Source organism: Ictidomys tridecemlineatus, chromosome 1 (assembly GCF_052094955.1).
Source record: "Ictidomys tridecemlineatus isolate mIctTri1 chromosome 1, mIctTri1.hap1, whole genome shotgun sequence".
NCBI lineage: Eukaryota > Metazoa > Chordata > Mammalia > Rodentia > Sciuridae > Ictidomys > Ictidomys tridecemlineatus.
In genome coordinates this window covers 137,828,660-137,855,566 of record NC_135477.1, presented here as the reverse complement: position 1 = coordinate 137,855,566, position 26,907 = coordinate 137,828,660, and the positions used below count along the sequence as shown (strand labels likewise).

Below are 26,907 nucleotides of genomic sequence, written 5' to 3'. Positions count from 1 at the left end.
CTCCCACATTGTTCAGGTTATATATACAGTTCATTTTTCTCAGTTCTTTGGTGAGAAAGATGAGATTTCTTTGGAGTTGTATCTACCTGTGCTATTGCTCCTCTAGTGCAGCTCCATGCATGGGGCCTGCTTTTGGCAAATCCTCAAGAGAAAAGAAAAAAAAAATCCAGAGATTTGTTTATGCGTACATATTCTTCATGTCTAGCCATAAAGGTGAGATTCTATTAGAATTTTACCATTGCACAGATCTGTGAGTAGGCTATTTTCAGGACAAAACTATTAGAGAAAAGATAAAAGTACACTCACTTTCTTTCATAGTGTCTGAATATGTTTACTTCTTAGATTTCTCCTGTAGTTTTTGTTTTTTGCCCCTAGATTTTAGTTATAAGCAGAGGTAATGGGGCTACAGTGGGCTTACCACATATATTAGTTACGTATTGCACTGTAACAACTTTCTGTGACTTAACAACTTATTTTAGATTCCTCATCTAAGGGGTTAGGAATCCAGGAGCAGTTTACTGAAGTATTCTGGTTTGAGGTAGATTTCAGTCAAGGTTGCAGCCATCTGAAGCCTGAGGAGGATCAAATTCTAAGCTTATTTACATGGCTGTGAGAGGAACCATCAGATCCTTGCCACAGGGGTCTCTGTAGATACCTACTAAACATCTGGCAACTGCTTTCTCTTAGACTGAGTAGAGAGGGCTATAGGGCAAGGGCAAGCACAGGACCATTGCAACATGGAAGAAGTGACCTACTATCATTTCTGAGAGACAGTGGGGGTAAAAAAAATGGGAATGGGTGATTCGCTAGATAATGGAAGATGTAAGTCATAAGGGAGATATAGGATTCTGAGATAATGTGTAAGTTCACAGATTGGGTGATGAGGGGAAAATGGTGCTATAAAGCAGGGGATTGTCAAACTATAGCCTAGAGGCTAAATCTATTTGGATACTCATTTTTGAAATAAAATCTTATTGGAACACAGTCACATCCATTTGCTTACATTTGTTTATGGCTAGGGGAGAGGAGTAGCTGTCACAAAGACCAGATAGCCCTCATTTTTCATCTTGCTACCCCACAATTTGTCAACCTAGAAAACTCCATCTCTTTTCAGAAGTTAAACTCTGATTTATTCAGGGTGACTTAGGACCTCTTCCCTGGCATTCAAAAGTAAGTTATATGGGGCTTATTTGAACAGTTCTATTCTAAACCTTATATACATGTGTTTTCTCACTGAACTATTAAATATTAAAGTCTCTTGAAAGTAAAGACATCTACACACCAAATATTAACAGGTGTGCATGCGCACATGCATGTGTGTATGTACAACATAATTAGGGTTTCATTGTTCATATTTTGTAATCTCAAAGAAATTGTCAAAAAAGGTTATTTGGCTAACTTGAATAATGGTAAACAAATATTAACTCCTTTTTTTGTTTTAGTTGTGATGAGAAAAGGTTAGTTGAAATAATATAACAAATAATACTATAGTGGCTAAAATAGTACTTTAATTTATTTAAGGTAGACTTTTTTTTCTAGTCATCATTATTTCCTATTAGAATTTGGGATTTGACAGTGCTTAATTGAATGGATTTCCTTAAATACTTAAAAATATCAAATCACAAATATTAAATTTTAGTAATATTTAATACTTTTGTGGGGGAGTGCTGGGGTTCAAACACAGGGGACACTTAATCATTGAGCTACATCCCCAGCCATTTTAATTTTTTTAATTAGAGTTTTATAGTTATACATAGTAGTAGGGTTCATAAATGCGTGGAAATCAATTTCTGGGACCTGTATGCCTGTTGTGGAGATCTATTGTGTATCAAGTGGATCAGGACCAGATTTCCAGAGCTGGGGGCTCAGCACATAACTGCAAGCGCTGGGCTGGGTTGGTATCTAGGGAGGGATTGGGAGACTGAGGATTGGAGAGCTGAAGGGCTCTTTTGGTTTCCAAACTGGTGGGATTGGGGGATCATTCTGGACTAGGGAGAGAGTTGGGGACCAGGCTGGAGTCAGGGACCAGGCCAGTGTTGTGTCCCAGTGAGTGCCAGCCTAAGTGGGTCCTGGGAACCCAGTGGGGGCCAGACTAGTTGGCCAAGCGCAAGATGCCCTCACACCCTCTTCCAGCCTCCCTACCCGCAGGAGCTAGTCCTGTCTGTCCCTGTGCACTTTAAGACTCACAGATCTAGGGAGAGCCAATTCTCTCCAGCTTCTGCAGCAAGATGGTAGCTATTAGCACAACTAGCAGGAATACTTCAGGTGTAACCAAAGCTGCAGGTACCTTAGGGTGGTCTTCCAGCCCCTGGCTTGTGTCTCTCTATGGTGGCAGCAAAGGTGTCCCAAGATGGAAGCAGCTGTGTTCACTGATGGGGCAGCAGTGACTTCTCAGGGGGTGCACGCAGGGACCCTGCTGTGCTTTGCCTTGCCTCCCTTTGAAATCTTGATGGAATCCTCCATGAACCCCTAACTCCAGCATCCTGCATTCCTGCAGAAACAGCACCACGTGTCACACCAAGGTCTGCTGCCATCTCAAGTAGTAGCCAACCATCCAGGGATCTTTGTTGCAGCAGCCTCTGAGCATCTGGGTGTCTGAGCACATTGTAAAAACTTTTGGGGCCTACTTGTGCAAGAAAAAGAACCCACTGGTCTCTTAAAAAAATTGTCACTTTTACTCCCTTGAGCTTTAGATGGGTCTGGTCTTGCCAGCTCCTGAGATACCTTCACTCCATGTTTCTTATTGTCTCTGGGCAAAGTCTTTAGCATTTCTTTAGTGGCAGTAGGTCTTTAACAACTACACCTTTTTAGCCCGTTTTACTCCTACCTTATTTTTTTAATATATTTTTTTTTAGTTGTGGATGAACACAATATCTCTTTATTATTTTTATGTGGTGCTGAGGATCGAACCCAGTGCCTCACCTGTGCTAGGCAAGCACTCTACCACTGAGCCACAGCCCCAGCTCCTTACTCCTACCTTTTAAGTGCTAGTTTTTCAAATCCTTCTGCTCTGCTTTCTGCTCCTGAATATCACAATGAATTTGGCTAAAAGCTACCAGCAATGTTCATGCCATTGCCTGAATACTTTGCTGGCTAGAAATTTCTTCTGCCAGTTTAAGAAGTCTATCACTTTTAAAATCAGCCTCACACAAAGTTTCCCGACATGGCAAAATGCAGACAACTTCTCAGTCAGAACATAAGACGAATGGGCTCTACTCCAACTTGCAATAGCGTCCTCTTTTTCTGAGCCCACACCAGAATTGGCCATTAATCTCCGCTTACAACAATCTAAGGAGATTGCACTTCTCCACATCTCAAAATTCCTCCTCCCATCAATTACAAAAAGCTCCAAAATTGCCTGAACCACATGGTTAGTTTAGTCATAGCAACAACTTCACTTCTCTGTACCAATTTCTGTTTTAGTCAGCTTTTTAGCTGCTGTGACTAAAAGACCCAACTAGCACAATTGCAGAGGAAGAAGAGTTTATTGGAGGGCTCATGGTTTCAGAGGTCTTAGTCCATAGAAGGCCAGCTCCAATCCTGGGGGCTTGAAGCAAGGCAGGATATCATGGCGGAAGAATGTAGCAGAGGGATGCAGCTCATATCATAATCAGAAAGCAGAGAGAGAGAGACTGCACTCTCCAGATCCAAGACATACCCCATAGCCACATTCCTCAATTAACCACTTTTCCCAGCCACACCCAACCTGCCTCCAGTCACCACAGTGGGATAATTTGACAGACTGGTGTTAGTTCTTTTGTACAGGTCTGGTAGAACTTGGCTGGGAATCTATGAGGTTCTGGCCTTTGCTTTTTTGGAAGACTTTTAATTTATATTTCAATTTCTTTACTTGATATTGATCTGTCTGGGTTTGTATATCTTCCTGGTTCAGTTTGCTCAAGTCATATGTGTCTACTAGATTTTCCATATTAGAGTGTAAATTTTCAAAATACTTTGTAATGATCTCTGAATTTCAGAAGTGGCTGTGGTGATAGCTCCTTTTTCATCTCTAATTTTGTTAATTGGCGCTCTCTCTCTCTCTCTCTCTCTCTCTCTCTCATTAGTTTGGCTAAGAGTATGTGAATCTTACTTTTTCAAGGACCCAAGTCTGTTTCAGGGATCCTATGAATTTTTCCAAATTCTCAATTTTTAAAATTTGACTCTGCTCTTTATAATTTCTTATCCTGTGTGGGTTTTAATTTTTTTTTTTTACCTTGGGCATAATAACTTTATTTTATTTACTTGATTTTGTGTGGTGCTGAGGATCGAATCGAGTGCCTCACACATGCTAGGCAAGCATTCTACCACTGAACCACAACTCCAGCCCCTCATATGGTTTGTAGAATTAGTTTGTTCTTCCTTTCTAAGGTCTTGAGGTAAATCATAAGTTCATTTGGGGGGAATCTGTTTGTTAATGTAGGCACTCAGTGCTATAAATTTTCCTTAGAGCGATTCCTTAGAATTGTTCTCACAGTATCCCAGAGATTTTGATATGTTGCATCCCTGTTTTCATTTGTTTCTAAGAATTTTTTTTTATTTCATCTCTCATTTCTTCTTAAAAAGAATATTGTTCAATCTCCATATGTTTATGTGGGTTCTATTATTTTTTTTCTGTTGACTTCTAGTTTTCCTTACATTATAATCCCATGCATGCTATTGAATCATAATCAGTTTTTGAGGATTTGATAAGACTTACATTCTGACCTAGAATGTGTTGTGATATAGAAAAGGTTCCATGAGCTGGTGAGAAGGTAAATTCAGATGTTGTGGGGTAAGATATTCTGTAGATGTCTATGAGATCTGTTTGATTTATAGTATTACTTAGGTTTGCCATATACTTATTGATTACATGCTTTGATAATCTGTCCATTGGTGGTAAGAGTGTTAAAATCATCCAGTGCTATCATATTGGGGTCTATCTGGGATTTAATGTCAAGAATAATTTTTAATATAATCAGGTATACTGACATTTGGGGCATATATATTTATTACTATTATTTCTTCTTATTAGGGTGTTCCCTTTACCAGAATATAGTGGCCTTCTTCGTCTCTTCTTCATATTACTTTTTGCTTAAAGTTTACTTTGTCTGATAAATAGACTAGCAACTTAGCTTGTTTTGAGATGACATTTACATGGAATATTTTATTTATTCCATTTTTTTTAACCATCAGCCTGTGGGTGTCTTTGCCAACAAGATGAGTCTGTTGGAAACAGCTTACAATTGGATCTTATTTTTCAATCCATTCTGCTATCTGTATCTTTTAATTAATTGGGAAGTTGAGACCATTTATATTCAGTGTTATTATGGATGTATGTTATAGTTGCCTGCCAATTTGGTTTGTTTGATAATTATATTCTGTCTTAATTTTAAGATGGATGCTCTTAAGTGGATGCTCTTCTAGTGGTCTTCTTTGATTTGGGATCATTGGGGTTTATTTTTGGGTAACTGTGCATCGTTACATTGAGTATTCTTTGTTGTGCTGGCTTGGTGGCTTGCCTCTACATGTGACCTGATATTTTTCCCTGGCTGCTTTGAGTATTCATACATTATTTTCAATGTTTGGCATTTTGCTTTATGATGTTTCTTGTTTTTTTATGAAGTTTTGTTATGATCTTGTCTTAACCTCAGGGTCCCATATATCTCCTGTATGTGGATGTGTATCATTTCAGATATGGGAAAAGTTTTGTTACTACTTCATTAAAAATGTTCCTAATGCCTTTAGCCTCTATCTCCACATCCTCTTCTATGCCATTGACTCTCAGGTTTGTTCTCTTGATGCTTTCTCAGAGATCCTGTATATTCTGATCATGATCTTTTATTTTTTACCTTATTACATACTTAGTATTCAAATTCACACGCCCTCTCTTTAAGGCCTAAAGACTCTCTTCAAGTTCTAAAGTTCTTTATTAACAAGCAAAGGAAGTCATATGAATATATGGATTGATGTAGAGAAATCATATGACATAATTCAACACACATTGATAAAAAAACTCAGAAAAATAGAACTAGAGAGTATGGATTAAATTATTTCCTCCAAAAGATATGTATAGCTTCTGACTTCACAGGAAGGAAGAAGACCTTTTTTTTTGAGGGTGTGTGTGTCCAGAAATGGCATAATTATGATGTTATTGCCTAAGCTGAGATTATAATGGAATAGGATGAGCTCATGGTTCAGTGTGGTTGCATCCTTTTAGAGAGAGCAGGGCAAGCTTTGAGTGAGTGAGTGTGTTCTGTAGGTATTTCTTTGTGATTCCCATTTGGGAATTATATTTAATATGAGAAGAAGATACTGCTCTGATGTGAATCTAGAGCAGCATAACTGCTACTGCCTTATTTCTGTGACCCCACATCTCAGTTACTGATGTCATAGTGTTACATGTGTAGGCACTGTGTGTTCAATACCATGCAATAAAATTGTTTTTTTCTGCTACATTATTCTCCTCCATCTTTTAGAAAACAAATAGCACTAGTTTTTATAGTTTTCATGAAATTTGCTTTACCAGATGTCTTTACGTCCTTATCAAGATCTCATTCCTATCTAATGTTCATTCAGTCTGAAGGACTCCCCCCACACAGGGTGCATCTAGTGAAAACCAGCACCCTGAGCTCTTGTTTATCAGTACTGTGGTTTGAATGTGTATTTATTTCCAAAATTCCTGTTGACATTTTAGCCTTAATGTAACAGTGTTTAGAGGTGGGCCTTCAATAGGTGGTTAGGTCTCGAGGCTCCAATTCCATGGATGGCATGCACAAGACCAGAACACATACAAAAGTACATTTGTCAGGCTGGGTGTAATGGCGTATGACCATGTTTTAATCAGCTTTTTCACTACTGCGGCCAAGATACCTGACAGAAACAATTTACAGGAGGAAAAATTTATCTGGGGGATGCAGTTTCTGAGGTCTCAGTGCATAAATGTCTGGTTCTAGTTCTCTGGGCCCAAGATGAGGTAGTTTGTCATGAGAGAAGGACCCAGGGCAGCAAAAGAGAGAAAAAGAAGAGAGGGACAAAGTAGCCTTCAAAGAGATGCCACCAGTGACTCATCTCCTGTAGCCATGCCTCATTTGCCAACCATTGCCAGCCAATCAGTCCATTCAACCTAGGATGGACTGATTAGTTTAAAGTTCTCACAGTCCATTCACTTTACCTCTGAATATTCCTGTAGTAACACATGGGATTTTGGGAGGACACCTTATATTCAAACCATAACAAGCTATAATTCTCTCAACTCTGAAAACTAAAGCATGTGTTCAAGCCCAGCCTGAGCAACTTAGTGAACTGTCTCAAAATAAAAAGGACTGGGGATGTACCTCATTGGTAGAGTACTTGCCTGAGGATGTAGGTTCAATTACCAGTATGTCAAAAGAGGAAGGGAAAAAAAAGTTGGGGGGCGGGGAGGGTAGCTTGAGGGAATGAGTTCAATCCTTCTACCCCTTTCATAGTGTGAGGAGGATATAGCTTCAAGGTGCTTTGACCTTGGATTTGCCACTCTCCAGAGCTATGGGAAGTAGATTTCTATTGTTAATAAATTAATATGTATTATTATTAATAAATACCAGTTTAAGTTTTTTTTTTTTTAATAGCAGTAGGAAGGGACCTAAGTATCTATGAATGCTACCATTTCTTCCCCTAATGGGAAGAATACTTTCACTGGTTCTGATATTCTCAGCTTCCGTATTTTATCCTTTATTGCTTTGAATATACCAACCCATTGCCTTTTGCAATCCAGGGTTTCTAGTGAGAAATCTGATGGAAACTTTATGGGGAAATGATGACAAATGTGTTCTCCTTCTCAACTCCATAGGTGTTAATGCCAAGCTCTAGAGTGTCTTAAGACCAGAGCATTTTGTTATAGTATCAAGATTATAAGTGAAGTACTACCATCTCTTTGACACCAATTGTCATGACCTGCATGGCTGTTAATTCAGAAACCGACTGTGGTAAGGGGTGATGGGGGATTAGAAAAGACAGGCACAGGGAGAGAAAACTGGAACCAGGTGGGACACCATCCTCTTATAGAGGAGCAGTGACCCAGAGCTAGCTCAGCATGTTTATTATATTGGTTTTATCATGAAAAGGGTTTTCTGTGAGAAAGTTTCTTCAAAGGAGGCAGGCTGAAGGATGAAGTCCAATTATAATTAGCTGTTTTGTACTCATAATTCTGTACCCCTGACAGCTACTATCTGAACTCAGGGTCAAGACTGATAGTCCTGTGCCTTGCACAAAACCTCTGTTAGCAGGGTCTCACCATAACAGCTGGGCAATCTTGACCTGTACCTTTGCACAGGTACATCTTCTGTTGTGAGACAGTCAAAAACCATGATTCAAATTACCACTCTCCACAGCCTAATCATTCTGAGTTGAAAGAAATAGGAATGGAATACCATGAGTGTTATATGATGAGGTCTTCAAAAGCCAGAAGTTATAGATTTTTCAGACTGGAAAAGACCATTGAAACCCTACAGGTTTTAATCTCTAAACATGGAAATATCAGTCTCCATAACCCACTGAAGCAAAAAAAATTTCCGGGGTTCTTTCTTATTCTTATTATGAAAGTTGAAAAGATCCTGGAGGCTCCAAAGTGAGGTGATCACTGGGAGTTATGCCTACATGTAAGTGGGTCATCACTTGCTCTGATCTCATAAGGAGTCACACTGTAAGGTTGCTTCAAATCCTGGGTATATAAGACGGTGGCTGCAGCCGGGTTTTTGTCCATAAATATAGTAAACTCTTGGTGGTGACCTATTGGACTCCCAGATAGTGTTTTGTGGTAGGTAATTATGGTGTTTTCCTAATGTTTTTTTGTTTTTTTGGTACCGGGGATTGAACTTGGGGGCCACTCAACCACTGAGCCACATCCCCAGCCCTATTTTGTATTTTATGTAGAGACAGGGTCTCACTGAGTTGCTCAGCACCTTGCCATTGCTGAGGCTGGCTTTGAACTCTGGATCCTCCTGTCTCAGCCTCCTGAGCTGCTAGGATTACAGGCATGAGCCACCACACCTAGCTTGCTAATTTTGTTTTTAATTTATTATTCTTTTTAACACAATGCTTTTATTTTTATGTGGTGCTGAGGATCGAACCCGAGTCCTGCCCGTTCGAGGCGAGCACTCTACCGCTGAACCACAATCTCAGCCCTTGCTAATGTGTTTTTGATTTGTGTTTTTTGTTTTGTGTTTTGTTTTTTTATTATTGATTTTGATCTTCCTTCCTTCCTTCCCTCCCTCCCCCCTCCCTCTCCTCCCCTCTTCCTCCCCCTCCCCTCCTCCCTTCTTCCCTTCCTCCTCCTCCTCCTCCTCCTCCTCCTCCTTCTTCTCTCTGTCTCTCTCTCTTGTATCTTTAGTTGGTGTTCCAGCTTAGGATGTGTTTTTAGAGTACTCTGAGAAATATAGTGCTGCAGTGGCCCAGCTTGTGCTATGAGATGGTTCTTATGGACCATTATCAGGTCCTGAGGGACATTGGGCAGGAGAGCTTTGGCCAGGTGATAATAGCCCGCCATCTCTTCACTGGACCAGAGGTGGTGGTGAAAGAAGCTATCAGTCAGAGAATTGCCACTTGCCTTCAACATGTTGTTGCATGCTGTGCTTCTGCCGCCTGGTTTTCAGAGGAAAAGTGGCTCCTATTGAAGAAGTCCAGAGACATCCTAGGTTCTGAAACAGTGGCTCTAGTGAGGATGCAGAGATGAGACGTACAAACTAATGAACAGCCAGAAGACCCCAAGTTCTGAGGATCCTGACATCGTGGTGCCAGCCATTGGTCAGGAATTATGAGGTGTGCCAAGTGGCTCAGGCTTCTCCTTGCAGATTCCAGCCAGGAGTACATCTGGATTCACCAGGACGCTCCTCTGCCTCTACCTGCCAGAGACATCAGAGAATCTTTTCCCTGGGACACTTCCTCTTTCCCTGCCCTTCTCTGTCCTTCTGGGACAGCAGAGATAGTTCTTAATAAATTTGTTTTTCACAAACTGTATAATAATATTGATGTTCCAAAGATTTTTTGAAGGACAGGTTAAAAAAAGGAGGAGGAGGAAAAAAAAAAAACAGAAAAAAAGGGAGGCCTCAGGGCAAGGGGAGGAATCTAGCAGCAATCCCATCTGAGGCCTGGATCACTTTGTCTCCTCCTCTGCTCAGGGTAGACAGAGACTCTTTCAACTGATATAATGTAGATTGGGACTCACTTATCTTAAGCCAGTGTAGATGGGGATTCACTTGCCTTGAGCCAATGTAGATGGAGACTAGCTCCCCTTGACCTAGTATAGATGTTGATTCTCCCCTTGAGCCACTGTATACTTTATTCTCTTTGAACTGATTGCTTTGGTAAGAAAGAATTCCTTCCCTAATCTTCAGATGGACAGGGTGGGTGACAGCTACTGAGAATACACATCTGACAAGGCATTGGAAACTGCAGAGTATTCTATGGCATCATCTCCATAATCCCATGCACAGGGAAGTGAGAGGTGGGCCAGTGGGCAGGAGAGGGCTTGCCTGCGGCAATGGCTGGGTGCTTCACCACATGCCATGCAGCCTACCTACCCAAAATCTCTTCCTGGTGGCTGCTAAAGTCATGAGAGAGAGAGCACATGGGATTTGGGGATGGAAATGTCAAAATTCCTCCTAGTGTGCAAGGTAATGTTATGGATGTTACTTACATAAAAACAAAGTGTACTCACGTGGAATTGCTCTGATATTTGAGCTCTATTCACACTAAATTTTGTAAAGTGAAGTGCACACAAATAGAGAGTAAGGAACTCTCAGGTCAGTCAGAATGGGAGGCTTTGGGCATCTTCCAGCTCTGGCATCTCCACAGGGCTGGGACTCCCAGAGCTGCTCTGGCAGCTTCTTTCTGCTATTATAATTATCTTTTGGTTAGAAAGTGATAACTTTTAAAAAAAGAAATGTGTCCCATTTGTCATGTAGATAGTTTGCCATTTTCAGGGAGGGACCCAATTGAGAAATTCTCAGAAGCTTAGAAGTTTTTTATAAAGAAAAAAGTCTTTAAATATTTTTCAAAACAAAAAGTCATGGGTGGTAAATCCCCCAGAGGTAAAGCCACTTCCCAACATGAGGTAAGAACACACCACTGACGAGATTGTCTGTTTGCTTCCTGAAAGCTTATAATATGCAGAAGATTTGGGGAGGTATAATGAGTGTCATGGTCCAAGGAGGAAGCTCAGGGCCGGCTGGACAACTCCAGGTTTGAGGGGTGATACCCACAGCAGATGTTCAGAAATCTTGGAGGAGGGAAGGAAAGCTGCATAGCAGAGGAATTCCTCTGTGCATTTTGTGTGGCTTTGTCTGAGGAGTGGAAAAACGGGATTTCATAGGCTTTTTTCCTCTATACCTGCCCCTGGGTAGAGCAGGGACTTATCAGATGTTTTCTCTGTTGCCCTTAGAAACAGAAGCTGACCTTCCTCCTAGTGTGCAAGGTAATGTTTCCTCTCTGGGTAAGAAAGAAGGGCTCTTTTACTTAATTATTTAGGTGTGATAGCTAAACCCCTTTGTGCTGAGGCCCTTCGTAGCCTCCGTTCCTACAGCCAACACTGCCTTTTCCACTGTTTGCTCCAAATGCCTGTTCTCTCTGAGGTCTCCTATGGTCCACAACTTCCTTTGGCCTCTTTTTACCTGCTAGTCACTAGTGCAGTGGCAGGAGTGGGAATAGTTGTGTCAGTGCAATTTCAAAATACACAGGAGTTTATGCACAGTAATCCAGCAACCCAGAAGTGATAACAATCTTCATAGACCCTGAACAGAAGCAGGCCTCAGTGTACACAGTGAATGAGACCTTGGCACTGTGCGTAGGATGTAAAGGAACCCTAGTATCCACCCCACCCTCCTGACTTGAGGTGTGAGTACCTGAGCATCTGTGTGCCTTATCTCCCGACCTTTCAGCATTGTTTTCTTTTATGTTCTTAACTGAAACATGATTTACATTATAGTACAGTGTGTAGGATATAAGGCACAATGTTAGGTCAGCACAAAGAATGCTAAAATCTCTGCTGTCCCCTTGGAACCTACTGCTTTCTGACCATGTATTGGAGGTGTTGCCTTCAGAAGATGCCTATGTGGATTCAATTCCTGTCACCACACTTGTGTAGCCCATATGTGTTCTTTCCTGTCTATCTTGTTTGCTAGGATGTTTTTTGTTTCCGTTTTTGGCCTACTTGCCTGGCCTGAAGAAATGCTGGGTGGGAATGTCAGCTTGGGGAAAAGTGATCAGGTTGGAGATTACTATGTTGCCAGTGTCTTAGGCAGATGTGCCTCCTTTGCCAGGAAAAGGATCTGAAATCCTCAGGACAAGTGTTTCCTGGCTGCTGCAAAAACAAGAAAAGAGGAGAAAAGTAAAAGGGGAAAAACAAGAAAGAAAGGGGGGAAAAAACTCTAATAAAAAGTTGAGAAGGAAAAAAAGCATTTTTACATAAAAGTGTAAAATTGTAAATTGTTATCTCCATCATGGTACCTCAGTGAGGTGGGAAGAGTGAATAATTACAACCTATGCTGATCAAATCTTCTCTTTGGGTTTCTTAAGCTTTGTACCCTGTGGATAGTAAAGTCTTGTGGTCATACACATACACACACAGTTCTTTCTGTTGTCCTGCTTAACAGGGCTGAATTGTGGCTAAAGCTAGCTGGAATTCCTCTCGTCTGCTGTACAGTAGAATGTGCTAACATGGAATGCAGAGATCAGTAGGCAAAGATTCTCTCCATAGTGCAGGGCAAATATTGGATTGCAACACATTAATGAGCCATCTCAGAATGCTAAGTAAAACTTCTGCCTAGAAACTTTTGATCTACATGTTCTAAGGACGGGGAAAATGGCAGCATATCCCTGGACATACCTATAAGTGGTGAGAGGATCTGGAGACAAAGAGATCTGTGCTGAGAAGCAGGGTGTCAGATTGCATACATATAGTCCCTACCAACATTATTAGTACTCTCATACTTGATTCTCAAAAAAATTCACATAGAACTCTTCACTCCCCAAGATTGCTAGCTGGTTCCCTGAACTACCAGTTTCAAAGGGAAGCAACTTCTGCTCCCCTCCATGTTGCAGTCTCTCTTCCTGTGGCATAGAATTTTCAATGGCTTTGTGTTGAAGTCTCTCCTTTGGATCATACTGTCTTACAAGGCAGCCACCTACTCCGTCAGTGCAGTGAAATTTTTGTAGAGTCCAGAGTCCCAGAGAAAGAAAAGTCAGGGATCTCCAATCCCCACACCAGTAAATTCAGACAATAAGACCCTTCTCAAGTTATCTCCTGAGTTTAGCTTCATGAGACTATTCTGATAAGTTTAAAGAACTTCTCCAGAGCCAGTTTGCTCTGCAGTTCCCAAGTCTCTTACTTGTTTAGACTCTGTGTCTGCAAGGTGCCAAATTCTGTGCTAGTGGAGTTCTCTAGGATCCTCTCTCTTTCACTGAGAGTTATTCCCCTTTCCCCTACCTTGATACCTTGTGTTCAGTGGTGGGGCACTTTTTCTTGCACTCTTCCTTGCACTCTTACCTTATCCCAAATCTATATATTTCTCCAGGTCTCTTTCTCTCAACTGTTCTCTTCTAATGCTCTCCTAAGTCCATCCAGTTCAACAAGCATCTAGCTACACTCCTGTTGTTTTGGTTCTGTCTTGTGGAAAAGTTGAACAAGTGCTCAGTGACTCCAGTCTGCCATTTTCCAACATATATCTGCTGCTTATTTTTGTCTGTTGATTTTGTGCCCTGAAACCTTACTAAATTCATTTAATCTAACATTTTCTAATAGTCTTCAGGATTTTGTGTATATGAGATAATGCCATCTTAGACATTTTAACTTCTTTTCTTTCCAGTTTGTCTGCCTTTTGTTTCTTTTTCGTACCTAAATTCTCGAAGACCTTCAGATACTATGTTGAATACAAGTAGTGAGAGTGGTGGGTATCCTTGTCTTTAGGAAAGTTTACAGCTTTTCATTTTTGAATATAATTTAGCTGTGGGCTTATCTGTGACAGATGACTTTTATTATGTTGAGATGTATTCCTTATAAACCAAATTTGTTGTGAGTTTTTATCCTAAAAGGATGATGAATTATGTCAAATGCACTTTTCAGAATTTATTAAGATGATCATATGATTATTGTTCATCATTCTATTAGTGTGGTGTATCATAATATTGGCTTGTATATGTTGAACAATCCTGGACCCTAGGGATAAATTCGATTTTATCATGGTATATAATTATTGAATATATTCATGAATTTAGATTACTTGTTGAGGAATGTTGTTGAGGAATTTGATTACATGTTCATCAGGGATGTTGGCTTCTAATTTTATTTTCTTTCAGTGTTCTCTAGCTTTTTATAAGAGTAGTTCTGGTCTTATAAAATGTGTTTCTCCATCAATTTTTTGAAGGATTTGAGAAGGCTTGGTATCATTATTGGTTTTATTGTTGTTTGCTTTTTTGTTTTTCCAGCATGTGGTAGAATACCTCATGTTCCTGGGCTTTACTTTTTTGGAAGGATTTTGATTACCTTTTCTATCACTTTTCATGGTTTTTTTTTTTTTGTGTGTGTGTGTGTGTTTAGTTTTATTTATTTGTGATTTTGATTTGGTAAGTTTGTATTTATAGGATTTATTCATTTCTTCTAAGTTCTCTAATTTGATGGTTTTATCTTTGCCTTGGGGACCACATAATGTTGGGTCTTGTTTTTTTTTTTTTAATTATATATATTTTAGTTGTTGATGGACCTTTATTTTATTTATGTCTATGTGGTGCTAAGAGTCAAATCTAGCACCTCATACATGCTAGGCAAGCACTCTACCACTGAGCCACAACCCCAGCCTGGGTCTTGTTTTTTAATACAGTCTGCTAGCTTGTGTTTATTTTTTATTTATTTCTTTAGACCATTTACATTGAATGTTATTACTAAGACATGGTTTTTATTTACTTTTATTTTGATTTATTTCTGATTTTTAAGTTGAATTCAATTCTCTTGGTTGACTATTCTTCTAGTGTAGTTCCTCCTTGTGTTGGTTTTCGTTTTTATTTTTCATTTCTTCTTGAAATATTTTGTTGAGTATATTTTATAGTGCAGACTTTCTAGTTGTGAATTATTTTAGCTTTTGTTTATCCGGGAAGGTTTTTATTTCATCTTTAATTCTGAAGCTTAATTTTTCTTGGTATAGTATTCTTGATTGACATCCATTTTCTTTCAAGCCTTGGTATTTATTATTCCAAGACATCCTAGCTTTTAGGGTCTGGGTTGAAAAATCAGTTGAGATCCATTTTTGGTTTACCTCTAAATGTGACCTGTTGTATTTCTCTAGCAACTTTATTAATTCTATTTGTATGTTGTATGCTAGGCATTTTCATAACAATGTGTCTTGGCATGGATTTATTATAATTTTGTATATTTGGAGTCCTGTATGTCTCCTGTATTTGAATTGCCATTTCATTTTTTTTTTTTTAGTTGTAGTTGGACACAATACCTTTATTTTATTTATTTATTCTTATGTAGTGCTGAGGATCATACCCAGGGCCTTGTACGTGCTAGGCAAGTACTCTACCGCTGAGCCACAACCCCAGCCCTCCATTTCATTCTTAAAGTCTGAAAATGTTTCTGATATTATTTCATTGAAAATATTATGCATTGCTGTAATTTGTATTTCAGAGCTTGAACTTTTTTGTGATCCTCCTGCCTTCACCTCCCAATTTGCTAGGATTATAGGCATGCACCACTGTGCCTGGCTCTTGATAGATAGTTTATTAAAGAGAAAGAGGGATGTGTTAGAAAAATCTCATGAAATTAGTAGAATAAATAAGAAATCTGGAAAATAAGGTGTAGAAATCAAGAGAAGTAGCCAAGATCCTTCCATATGAGTAATCTGCTCTGCTTGCCACTTCTTGTACTGTCATTATAGGACAGTGACACTTGATTCTGTACTTAAGAATTCTGCTAGACCTGGACATGTTGCAGAGAGCTCTTTACTTTTGGAAGCCACTATGAATAGTTTCTTGGTGATCCAGATCTGCTGTCTTACCTATTACCGATATTGAGAGCCTCCAAAATAGGAAAGTTGTTTGGATGCTAGTGACCAAAATGGCAAATATTCACTACAGATTTCTTAATTTGAGATAAGGTGGAATGAAGTGGGACAATAATAATAGAAAACACTGATATAGTGATTTCAACTGAATTTTTTCTTTATTAATAAACCAAGTTTAAAGGATGGACTGGTGTGTGAACAAAATTTCACAGAGAACTCTTCAAAATAGTTCAGGCATAGTATAGTAAAGTTCATACAGTGGCCATAGAGATGGAAAATACATGTAGTTACAGAATCAGTGGGATTCAAGATCAGGAAGCCAAAGAAGGGAGATAATCACTACATTTGCCAAGATCACAACCTTTATGTAGTGAATTTAAGTCACAAGAATAGCAAAAGAAGTTGTGTTGATACTCTGTAATCCTGTTTGTCAAGATCTGTTTAACTGAGAGTTGGTATCTGTAGAAATGCAAATAAAAAAAATTCATAGTATCTTTTTTGATATGAGTAGAATATGGCACAAGAGAAAAATGTTTTGGGGAATACCAAACAACTTGACTATTTAAACAAATACTTTTGTTGTCAGAATACTAGGGTATATGCAGTAGAAAGTTACACTCCAGGAATTATGTTTATACAATTGGAGACGGATAAAAAGCATCAATCTCATTCTTAGAAAAGCTTCTAAATGAACAATTAAAGAGTCACTATATCTAATAGACTTGACACAGTGATATATAAATATTAATGCTGATTAAATATAGTACACACTTTTTGTAGAAGCATCATGAGCTAATATCTATAATATCCATATTCTTTGTGCTTCTCTTTTGATGTGGTAACCAGAAAGAAGTGGCTACTTCACGTCAGGCTATTTTATACAATGTAAAGATGAGAGTTGAACTTCAGGGATTTTTTTTTTTCATTTTCCTCAATAAGTAAAAAACTAAACTTGATTTTGGGGGATTTAAGTAAAACTTGCTGGTTTGTTCAGGCTCATGGACAAAGTGCATTTCTTTAATTTGTTTTAATTTCACTATATTTGTGAAGCTCTAATTCACAGCTCTCAAATCTATCCCCACTACTATTCCTACACACTTTTAACTAGATTTATAGCTTGTTAATATATTCTTATTCTTACACATTTGCTAGCTTCCATCCTAATCTCAGCACTTTTTAAAGTCAGATATTATTTCCTAAAATCCTATAAAGCCTTTTTTGTTTCCTCGTTGCTTTCACAGTAAAGTTCAAAATTTTTAGCATGCTTTACAAGACCTTTCACCATCTAAACTCTCATAATTCTTTATTTCAATTCTGAGAAAATAAAGATACAAAGGAGAAAAAAAGAATATTACAACATCAAACAATTTCAGGTGCTTACTGTTAACACTTTTCCAGCTAGGCATGCTTGTAATCCCATCAACTCAGAAGGTTTAGGCAGGAGGATTGCAAGTTCAAGGCCAGGCTCAATCAACAATTTAACAAGACCCTCAGTATTTTATTTTGAGACTAAAACAAAAATGTCCAGGGATATAGCTCAGTGGGGATAAAGTACCCTTGGATTCAGTTCCCAGTGCTGTTAAAGAAAAAAAAAATACAGATATTGTCATCTGCTAACATTTTTCATAGCATACATTTTTATGTAAAATTGGGAATGATTTTGATATATATAATAATGTACTTTTCCTTATTTAACCTTAAAATATAAGCATTTTTGTATGTTGTGAATTAGTGCTTATAACACTGAATTTTAAAATATCCCAAAAACATTTCATAAATTTATAGAATTTAATTTTTAAACCTTTCTATCATTAAATAGATGGGTATTTTTAGCATACTCAATAAATATCCTTACATACAATTAAAATGTTTAATGTATATATACATACTTGCATCTGTCTAAACACACACAAGATCACAAATTTTGATTTTTTTTATTATCTGATCATGTCTTCTCATAACTGGACAGCACATTTCTTATTAGCACTGAATAATATTCCATTGTCTTGATGTACTATAGCTTTGTTTTTTTTTAAATCCATTCACCTTTCAAGTGTTTTGGCCATTATGGGTCAAACTGCTGTAAACATCCTGTTATAGGTGGTTATATGGACATATTTTCATCTCCTTTGGGTAGTTACTAAGGAGTAGAATTTCATGATTAGAGTATGTTTAGTTTTTTAAGAAGCTGCCAAGGGCTAGGGTTGTAGCTCAGTGGCAAAATGCTTACCTCATATGTGTGAAGCACTGGGTTTGATCCTTAGCACCACATAAAAATAAATAAAGATATTGTGTGTCTATCTACAACTAAAAAATTAAAAATTAAAAAAAAGCTGCCAAATTGTCTTCTAAATTGGCCATACCATTTTGCATCCCCACCAACATTGAATGAGGATTCTGTTGCTCCACATTTTCATGAGTATTAGTAGTTGCAGTGTTGTGGATTTTGGCCATTATTCTAGGTGTTTAGTGTTATTTTTTCATATGATTAATGCCATTTCTATATCTTCCTTGGTGAGGTATATATTCAGATATTTAGCCCATTTTTTCATTGAGCTGTTAAATGTTATTGTGTAGTTTTAAGAGTGTTGGATAAGTATTCATTATCACATGTCTTTTGTATGTATTTTCTCCTAGTCTGTGGTTTGTCTTGATAGTATCTTTCACATAGCAACATTTTTAGTTGTAGTAAAGTCCAACTTATCAGTTCCTTCTTTTGTGGACTGTGCCTTTATAATTTTTGTTTTATATTTAGATATGTGATCCATTTTGAGTTAACTTTTATGAAAGGTATAAGGTCTGTTTCTAGATTCATATTTATATGTGAATGTGCAGTTACTCCAGACTATTTGTTGAAAAGACTATTTTTTTTCTCCTTTGTATTACCTTTGCTCATTTGTTAAAGATCTCTTGGCTGAATTAACGGGCCATTTTTGGGCTCTCTGTTCTGTTTCTCTTCTTTTATTAATAACGCTGTCTTAATTACTGTAACTTTATTTTAAGTCAGGTAGCATCAATCCTCCAGTTTTGTTTTTCTTTAATACTAAGTTAGCCATGCTGGGATTTTGCCTTTTCATACAAACTTTTGAACAGTTGTTAATGGTCACAAATAACTTGCCAGAATGTTGTTTGTCATGACATTGAACTATAGATCAAGTTAGGAAGAACTGACATCTTGACAATATTGAGTTTTTCTCTTTGCACATGGAATATCTCTCCATATATTTAGTGCTCTGGTTTTTTTCTTCAGATGTTTTTAGTTGTCCTTATAAAGATCTTGTTTATATTTTGTTAGAGTTAAACCTAAATATTTCATTTTTTAGTTGTAGTTGGACACAATACCTTTATTTTAGTTATTTATTTTTATGCGGTGCTGAAGATCAAACCCAGGGTCTCGCACATGCGAGGTGAATACTCTACCGCTGAGCCACACAATCCCAGCCCTAGGATTTCATTCTTGTGGTTGCACATGATGTAGAATTTCACTGACTATGTATTCATATATAAACATAAGAAAGTATTGTCTGATTCATTCTGTCTTTCCTATTCTCGTACCATACCCCCTCCCTCCCCTTCATTCCCTTCTGTCTAATCTGATGAATTTTTATTCCCCTCACCCCGCATTGTATGTTACCATTACATATCAGAGAGAACATTTGGCCTTTGGTTTTTTCGGACTAGCATATTTCACTTCCATTATTTACTTAAAAAGTTGTTGAAGACATCTTGTTAATTGGGAGACTCGTGGTTGTAGCTTAGTGGTAGAGCATTTGCCTAGCATGCATTAAGTGCTGGGTTCAGTCTCTGGCACTGAAAATAAAGAAGAAAAATGTTTATTGATCCTACAAAAGTTTACTAATTATATTTTTTATTAATGATGTACCCTTACTAAATTAAAAACTTATGTTTTAAAGTCTATCATTAAAAAAATAGGGGGACAAGTTTTTAAAGGGGGAAAAAAGCATATAGGAAAGTATCTAGGCATGGCAGCAAAGTCTTGTAATCCCAGTACTTGGGACACGAGGCAGGAGGAATGCCAGTTTGAGTCCTGTTGGGGCAACTTAGCAAGACCATGTCTCAAAAAAGTTTTAAAACAAGTGATGGGGCTGGAGATGTAGCTCAGAGGTAGAATGTTCCTGGGCACAGTCCCTGATACTGGGGTTGCGGGGGAGTCAAAAGGTAAGCTACAGACTGGTGAAAATACTTGTGATAACATCTAACAAAGAACTTGTAATCAGAATATATAAAGAACTATAAACCAACAAGAACTATAGAAAAATTGGCAAAATACTTGGAGAAATCCTTCAAAACAAAGTTATCCAAATGGTCATTAGACACATAGAATTTGTTCAGCATCGTTATCATCAGGGAAATAAAAATTCAAACCACACTGGTATATACTCTGTACCCTCCAGAGTAGCTAAACTGATAAAGGTAGAAAATATGGAAGTATTGACAAGAATGTGGAACAACAACTTTTTATATTTCTCTCGTGAGACTACAAATTTATACTACCACCTTAAAAGATTGTTTAGTAATAGCTTCTTAAGCTGAACATTCATCTACCTAATGTCTACACTATGGTCCAATTGTTCCCTTCTAGGTATGTGCCAGATAAATTTGTTTGTATGTTCACTAAAATACACACACGCACCTGAAAACCACCCAATTTTCCATTAGTGATAGAGTGTGTTGATTGTAGTAGTTACACAAAGGGATTTTACACAACAGTGAGAATCACTGCTCTACTACTATACAGAATGATATAGAAGAACTTCATATAGGAGATAACGTTAAGAACAAAACCAAATAATAGTACATTTTATATGGTTCCATTATATGAAGAGCAAAAACATGAAAAACTAATCCATGCTGGTAGAAGCCTCCATGGTAAATATTGGAAAAAGAGGATGAGTGGAGTCTCTGGGCTTGATGGTAGTGTTCTGTCTTTTTTTTTTTTTTTTTAAAGAGAGAGTGAGAGAGAGAGAGAGAGAGAATTTTTAATATTTATTTTTTAGTTCTCGGCAGACACAACATCTTTGTTTGTATGTGGTGCTGAGGATCGAACACGGGCCGCACGCATGCCAGGCAGCGCGCTACCTCTTGAGCCACATCCCCAGCCCAGTGTTCTGTCTTAATCTGAATTCTTGTGTTGAGGTTTTGAAAATCTCTAGCTCAATACTTTTGATATATAAAAACTTCTCTTTTGTGTTATACTTTTATAAAATTGTTTTAGAAAGCTTTAATTTTTTAAGACTGTTGGTTTTAACTATTACAAGGAAAACTGATAAAATTAAAAGTTGTGCTGTAGTAATTGTGTTGGTCAATATACTTAAGATCAAGAAGTATCCCAGTGGCTCTGGAGGCTGAGGCAGGAGAATTGCAAATTCAAAGCCAGTCTCAGCAACTTAGTGAGGCCCTAAGCAATTCAAATAAAATACAAAAAAGGGGCTGGGGACGTGGTTCAGTGGTTAAGTGCCCCCAATTCCCAATACCAAAAACAAAATAAAACAAAAATCAAGAAGTACAAAAGTAGTGTTTAGCTTAAGTGAATGTAAATGTTTTGGGTTTTGACTGAGGGCCTATTTTTTAGTTTGAAACTCTAGAAACCTTAGAAAAATGGCATTTAAATTGAACTAGTAGGGAGGGTGAGCAAGGGAGGAAGATTACCTCTTGATAGGGAATAGGGGTGGGAGGGAAAGGGAGGGAGAAGGGGAATAGCATGGATGGTGAAAGGAGACCCTTATCATTATACAAAATACATGTATGAAGATGTGAATTTGGTGCCAACATACTATATATAATCAAAGATATGATAAATTGTAGTATAAAGGTGTATTAAGAATTGTAATGCAGGGCTGGGGATGTGGCTCAAGCTGTAGTGCGCTTGCCTGGCATGCGTGCGGCCCGGGTTCAATCCTCAGCACCACATACAAACAAGGATGTTGTCCGCCAAAAACTAAAAAAAATAAATATTAGAATTTCTCTCTCTCTCTCTCTCTCTCTCTCTCTCTCTCTCTCTCTCTCTCTCTCTCTCTCAAAAAAAAAGAATTGTAATGCAAAAGTAAATAAATAAATAGGTTAAAAAAATAATAAATTTAACTTGTATTACACCTTCCTCTCAGAATTAAGTAGTGCTTTGACATTCCTGCACATGTAATGTTTTTTACATCTGTTGAGTTGCATGGAATTTTGATGTTTGGGTATATCTTCTACCACCAGAGAAACAAACATGATCATAGCAGAAACAAAAGCATATATTCTTTTGTTGTTGGGGGGGGCATTGGGGAGTGGTACAAAAGAATTAAATCCAGGGCCACTTAATCACTGAGCCACATTCCCAGCCCTTTTTTTATATGTTATTCGGATGCAGGGTCTTGATGAGTTGCTTAGGACCTCACTAAATTGCTAGGCTGACTAGAACTCAAGTTCCTCCTGCCTCAGCCTCCCTAGCTGCTAGAATTACATGTGTGTGCCACCCCACTTGGCTCAAAAGCATGGATTCTTAAAAATCAAGGGACAAATGTTTTTTCTGATAGTGGATTCTGATCCATAATGGGGGTGGGTGACAAGCAAAGAATAGAGGAACTTTGGATTGGGCAGAGGTGTGGGGGGTTGTATGGCGGGGAGATGGTAGAATGAAATGGACATTATTATCCCTGTGTATGGGTGTGATTGCACAAATGGTGTGACTCTACATGATGTACAACTGGAGAAATGAAAAGTTGTGCTCCATTTGTGTAAGAAAATAAAATAATAATTTTTTTTTAAAAATCAAGGGACTTGCCTGATTTTGATTCTGTTGTCTATGATGATGGAAGTGTTAAATAAACACCCAATCTATTATCAATTATTGTTCTTTTTAATAGTCGAGCCCATCTTCTCCAGAACCAGCTAGTCTTCCTGCAGAAGATATCAGTGCAAACTCTAATGGCCCAAAACCTGCAGAAGTTGTACTAGATGATGACAGAGAAGATCTTTTTGCAGGTAATTATCATATCTTTTTATTTGTTTAACAGTAGTTAGTTAGATATTCTATGATAAAATATTCTCTAAAGCAAAACATAAACTCTGTGTATTAGTTTTTGCTCTTCTTATAACAACTTAAGGGGAATTTCCTATTAGATTATTCTGTGAAATATATGGACTGATTAGAGAAGCAAAACTGATATCCTTTCTTAGTTTTAAGAATTTGGAAATAAATTTCATGCTATAATTTATTGTTTTAGTCAGTCCTTAAACTCAAAAGACTAATGATTGTGGTATTCAAATTTCAAAAAGTAGCATCGATTCTTTTTTTTTTTTTAATTAACAAGTTGTCACAAAGCAGAATTAAACTATGGATTGCAAAGTCATCTTATATTTTAATAAGTTGCTATACTTCCTATTTTATTTTGGCTTACTTTTAGGTGAATCAATTGATATTGGAGGAATTTATTGTACATATAGAGGCAAAATTTGGTGTACTTATCCTAACTGGGGGAAAAAAAAAAGCATTGGACTCTTCAAAAACAACTATGCCTTGGCTAAAATTTAGTTACAAACTAATGTTTTAATATTAAAAAAGCAAAATCTTAAGGTTATTGAAACAAATTAAAATATATATATTTTTTTAGAGAGAGAGAATTTTTATTATTTATTTTTTAAGTTTTCGGCAGACACAACATCTTTGTTTGTATGTGGTGCTGAGGATCGAATATGGGCCACACGCGTGCCAGGCAAGCGTGCTACCGCTTGAGCCACATCCCCAGCCCACAAATTAAAATATTAACAATTAGTTGAACTGGCTTTCCTTTAAACTTTAATAATGTGTGTTCAACTTTTAAAGTGGTCCCATATTCAAACCACTGTTATTTTTTGTACAAATATGTTTGAAGTCACAGTTCTTCATCACTTAAGGTCTATGTAATTTCCAGCTTGATTAGTTCAATGAAAAGTTTTACCACAGATGAATTCCTGTAGGTTGGTATGTTAGAAAATTATGATACCACAGTAGAGACAGACATTATTACCCTATATACATGCCTATATACATGTATGATTACATTACTGGTGTGACTCTCTGCACCATGTACAGTCAGAGGAATGAGAGGTTGTGCTCCATTTGTGTGCAGTGTGTCAAAATGCATTCTACTGTCATTTATTAATCAGAACAAATTTTAAAAAAGAAAATTTTGATACCATGTATCTTATTTTTTTACCCCAAAGTCTTCTAACAACTTAAGAGTCCAATCATAGTTAATGAGAATTATAGTATTTCAGTGTTCTTTTTTATTCCATTTAGTAGAATTTTTTTCAGACAGTTATCAAAAGCACTTTTATGGCATTTGTATTTTAAGCTGAGATGACAAAAGTCCTTTCTCTACTAAGCAGTTCTGAATCTAGAATTTAATTTATTCCTCTTGACAGTGTAGGTTAATGCATAGAGTTTTTTTGTATTATTCATTTTATTAAACTTTTTAACCAGTCTCAGAATAAATGAGATTACTGAAACTTTATGATGGCAACAACTTTGTGTATGTATACCTGTGCAAGGAAAAGTTGTTGTTTTTTAAATAGCATGCATAACTGATCAGTTTTCTAGGTGTGAGAACTATACAATGATATTTGCCTACATAGCTCAATTTGGAAAATGTTTACACTCTTTTACTTTACCTTGAAGACTATATTAAATACTCTGATTCAAATATAGTAATTGTCAATATTTGTTTTAAAATAAAAAGGAGAAACAACTAAAGAACAATAAATGTAGTAATCTGTGTTTTTTGTTAACCTTCAAATATACTTTCTATGCTTCATCTTTTATTTTAAACTCACCTATGTTGCATAATAACATTACGTGATCAAAGTCCTAAACTAAATATTTTTCTATAAATGATTTAATATTATACTATGTTCTTATTATAATGCAGTTTGAGTGGGTATATCACTTCTTCAATGGATAAATGGTTCTAGAAAACCAGAATAGAGAGTAGCATGTGTTATCAGGATGGTGAAAACTTTTCCAGTAATAAGAACATATGCTTGTTTTTCCTATATCAGTGAGTAGATTATAGATCTTGCTCTAGCAACCTAGCCATTTTGATTTAAAGCCTTAAAGAAATTAGATCATACTGTTAGGTGTGCTAAGTTTTAGGTAGCATTTCAAATAATGGGTGTTAAAGTCTTTAGTGTTCATAGACGATGTTCACCAAATGCTTTTCCTTCATTTGTTACATCCTACACCAGTGCTTAATTGAACATCCTTTAGGAAACTGCCCTAGGGGAATAAATGAGGGTGAACAACTTGCCAATACTGAAATTGCCCTAGACTTTTAGAACTTGTTTCTGCCACACGATCAAGCTTATTTCACTTGTGCTGTTCAACAGGTCATGCCAATTTATAAGGGTAACAAGTATTCCTTTTTAAAAAATATTCTCTGGAATCTATATGAGTGAAGTATTAATTAGCTGACATTGACATAGTCAATTTATATTTGTCCTCAAAGTATGTCTCTAAGGAAAAGTCAATTTTTGTAGTTAATGCCCACAGGACATTGCCTTGAACCTTTAGGTCTGGTTTAAATTAAGCCTTGTGAATTTCTAGTATATTAATATCAAATCTAAAAGAAGTCATGAAAGCGATTTAAAACAGACTTTATATTACTATGCTAAATCTAAATCTGTTTACTTTTTTTTTGGTTTCACTTTCCATATTATCTACATAAATCAATATTTAGCTTTATTTATTTTGTAATCTGCTAGCATTTATGAAGCAGCCTGTTAGTGCAAAGAATACCAAACCCAGTGTCAATGAAATAAAATGTAATTAAAAAATTGAAATGACTTTATCTGTACTAATGTCTAATAAAGTTACTATTTCATAGAGGCTTTTTGGGGGGGGGTGTCTTTGTTTTGTTTTATATATGAGTCTGTTGCAGTAACCATGCCTCTTCAGATACTTTTGGAGTTTTTTGTTTTGTTTGCAGTTTGTTTTGGTGTTTGTTGTTTTGCTCATTGTTTGTAGATTAAATATCTTAACACCTTCTAGCTTCAATGTACTGATTTTGTTTTTTACTTTCTCATATTGCTCATTATTTTCATTTCTTAAAAAAATAATAATAAATGCTAGCAATCTTCATAACCTGAAGTTATATAAAAGCTTTCTGTTTTATTGAGTCGTCTGTAGTCTATATCATGTGTAGTCCATTCTTCCTCTGATTACCACAGTTTTAAAAATTTTAGTTATTATTTTTTCTTTTAATAAAAAAATATAAAGGGATCCATAACAATAGTTATATCAACATTAGGTAACCAATAAGAATAACTTGATAACGTTGTCAACCTGTACAACCTTTTTTCAGGCAGATATACTTTTTGAGGTATTAAAATTAAAATGGCACATTGACTACAATTACTACCTTTCTAAACCTGTAGGATATAAGAATCTCAGGTTAGAAATCACTGGTCTGGGGGCTGGGTTTGTGGCTAAGCGGTAGGGTGCTCGCCTAGCACGTGAGAGGCCCTGGGTTCTATCCTCAGCAACACATAAAAATAAATAAATAAAATAAAGGTTAAACAAAGAAAAAAAGAAATCACTGGTCTGGTCATGAGTTTCCCTTATAATCTTGCTTTCCTTTTCCTGGTATCAGTTCTGCAGACCAGTGCAACTGTGGTTTACATTATGGTCACTGTAATTTTTACTTTCCTTACTCTGCTTTTTGCTTATGCTATTATTCTGTTTTCTTGGAATTTTCTCTCATTTTTTTCTGTGCCTATCTCAATTTCTTCAGATCAGTTTTACAAATTATTTCCAGATTTCCTCAGCCTGAAGTATTGTCTTCTGTCTCTACTCAAATTGTAGTGTTTGTTCTATAGTTGGTATAGCAATAAATGTCCTGTAATATTCTTATTGTTC

The 26,907-nt window shown here is 37.0% G+C and overlaps 1 protein-coding gene across 2 annotated transcripts in view; it reads left to right on the top strand.

The window, feature by feature from the left end:
• Snx2 (sorting nexin 2) overlaps positions 1-26,907 on the top strand; it is a 71,579-nt gene that overhangs the window by 17,510 nt on the left and 27,162 nt on the right. For both annotated transcript variants that reach the window (XM_005330875.4, XM_078048389.1), the window contains exon 2: positions 22,880-22,997. In XM_005330875.4, the coding sequence (XP_005330932.1) occupies positions 22,880-22,997 (118 nt within the window). The remainder of the gene's footprint in view (positions 1-22,879; positions 22,998-26,907) is intronic.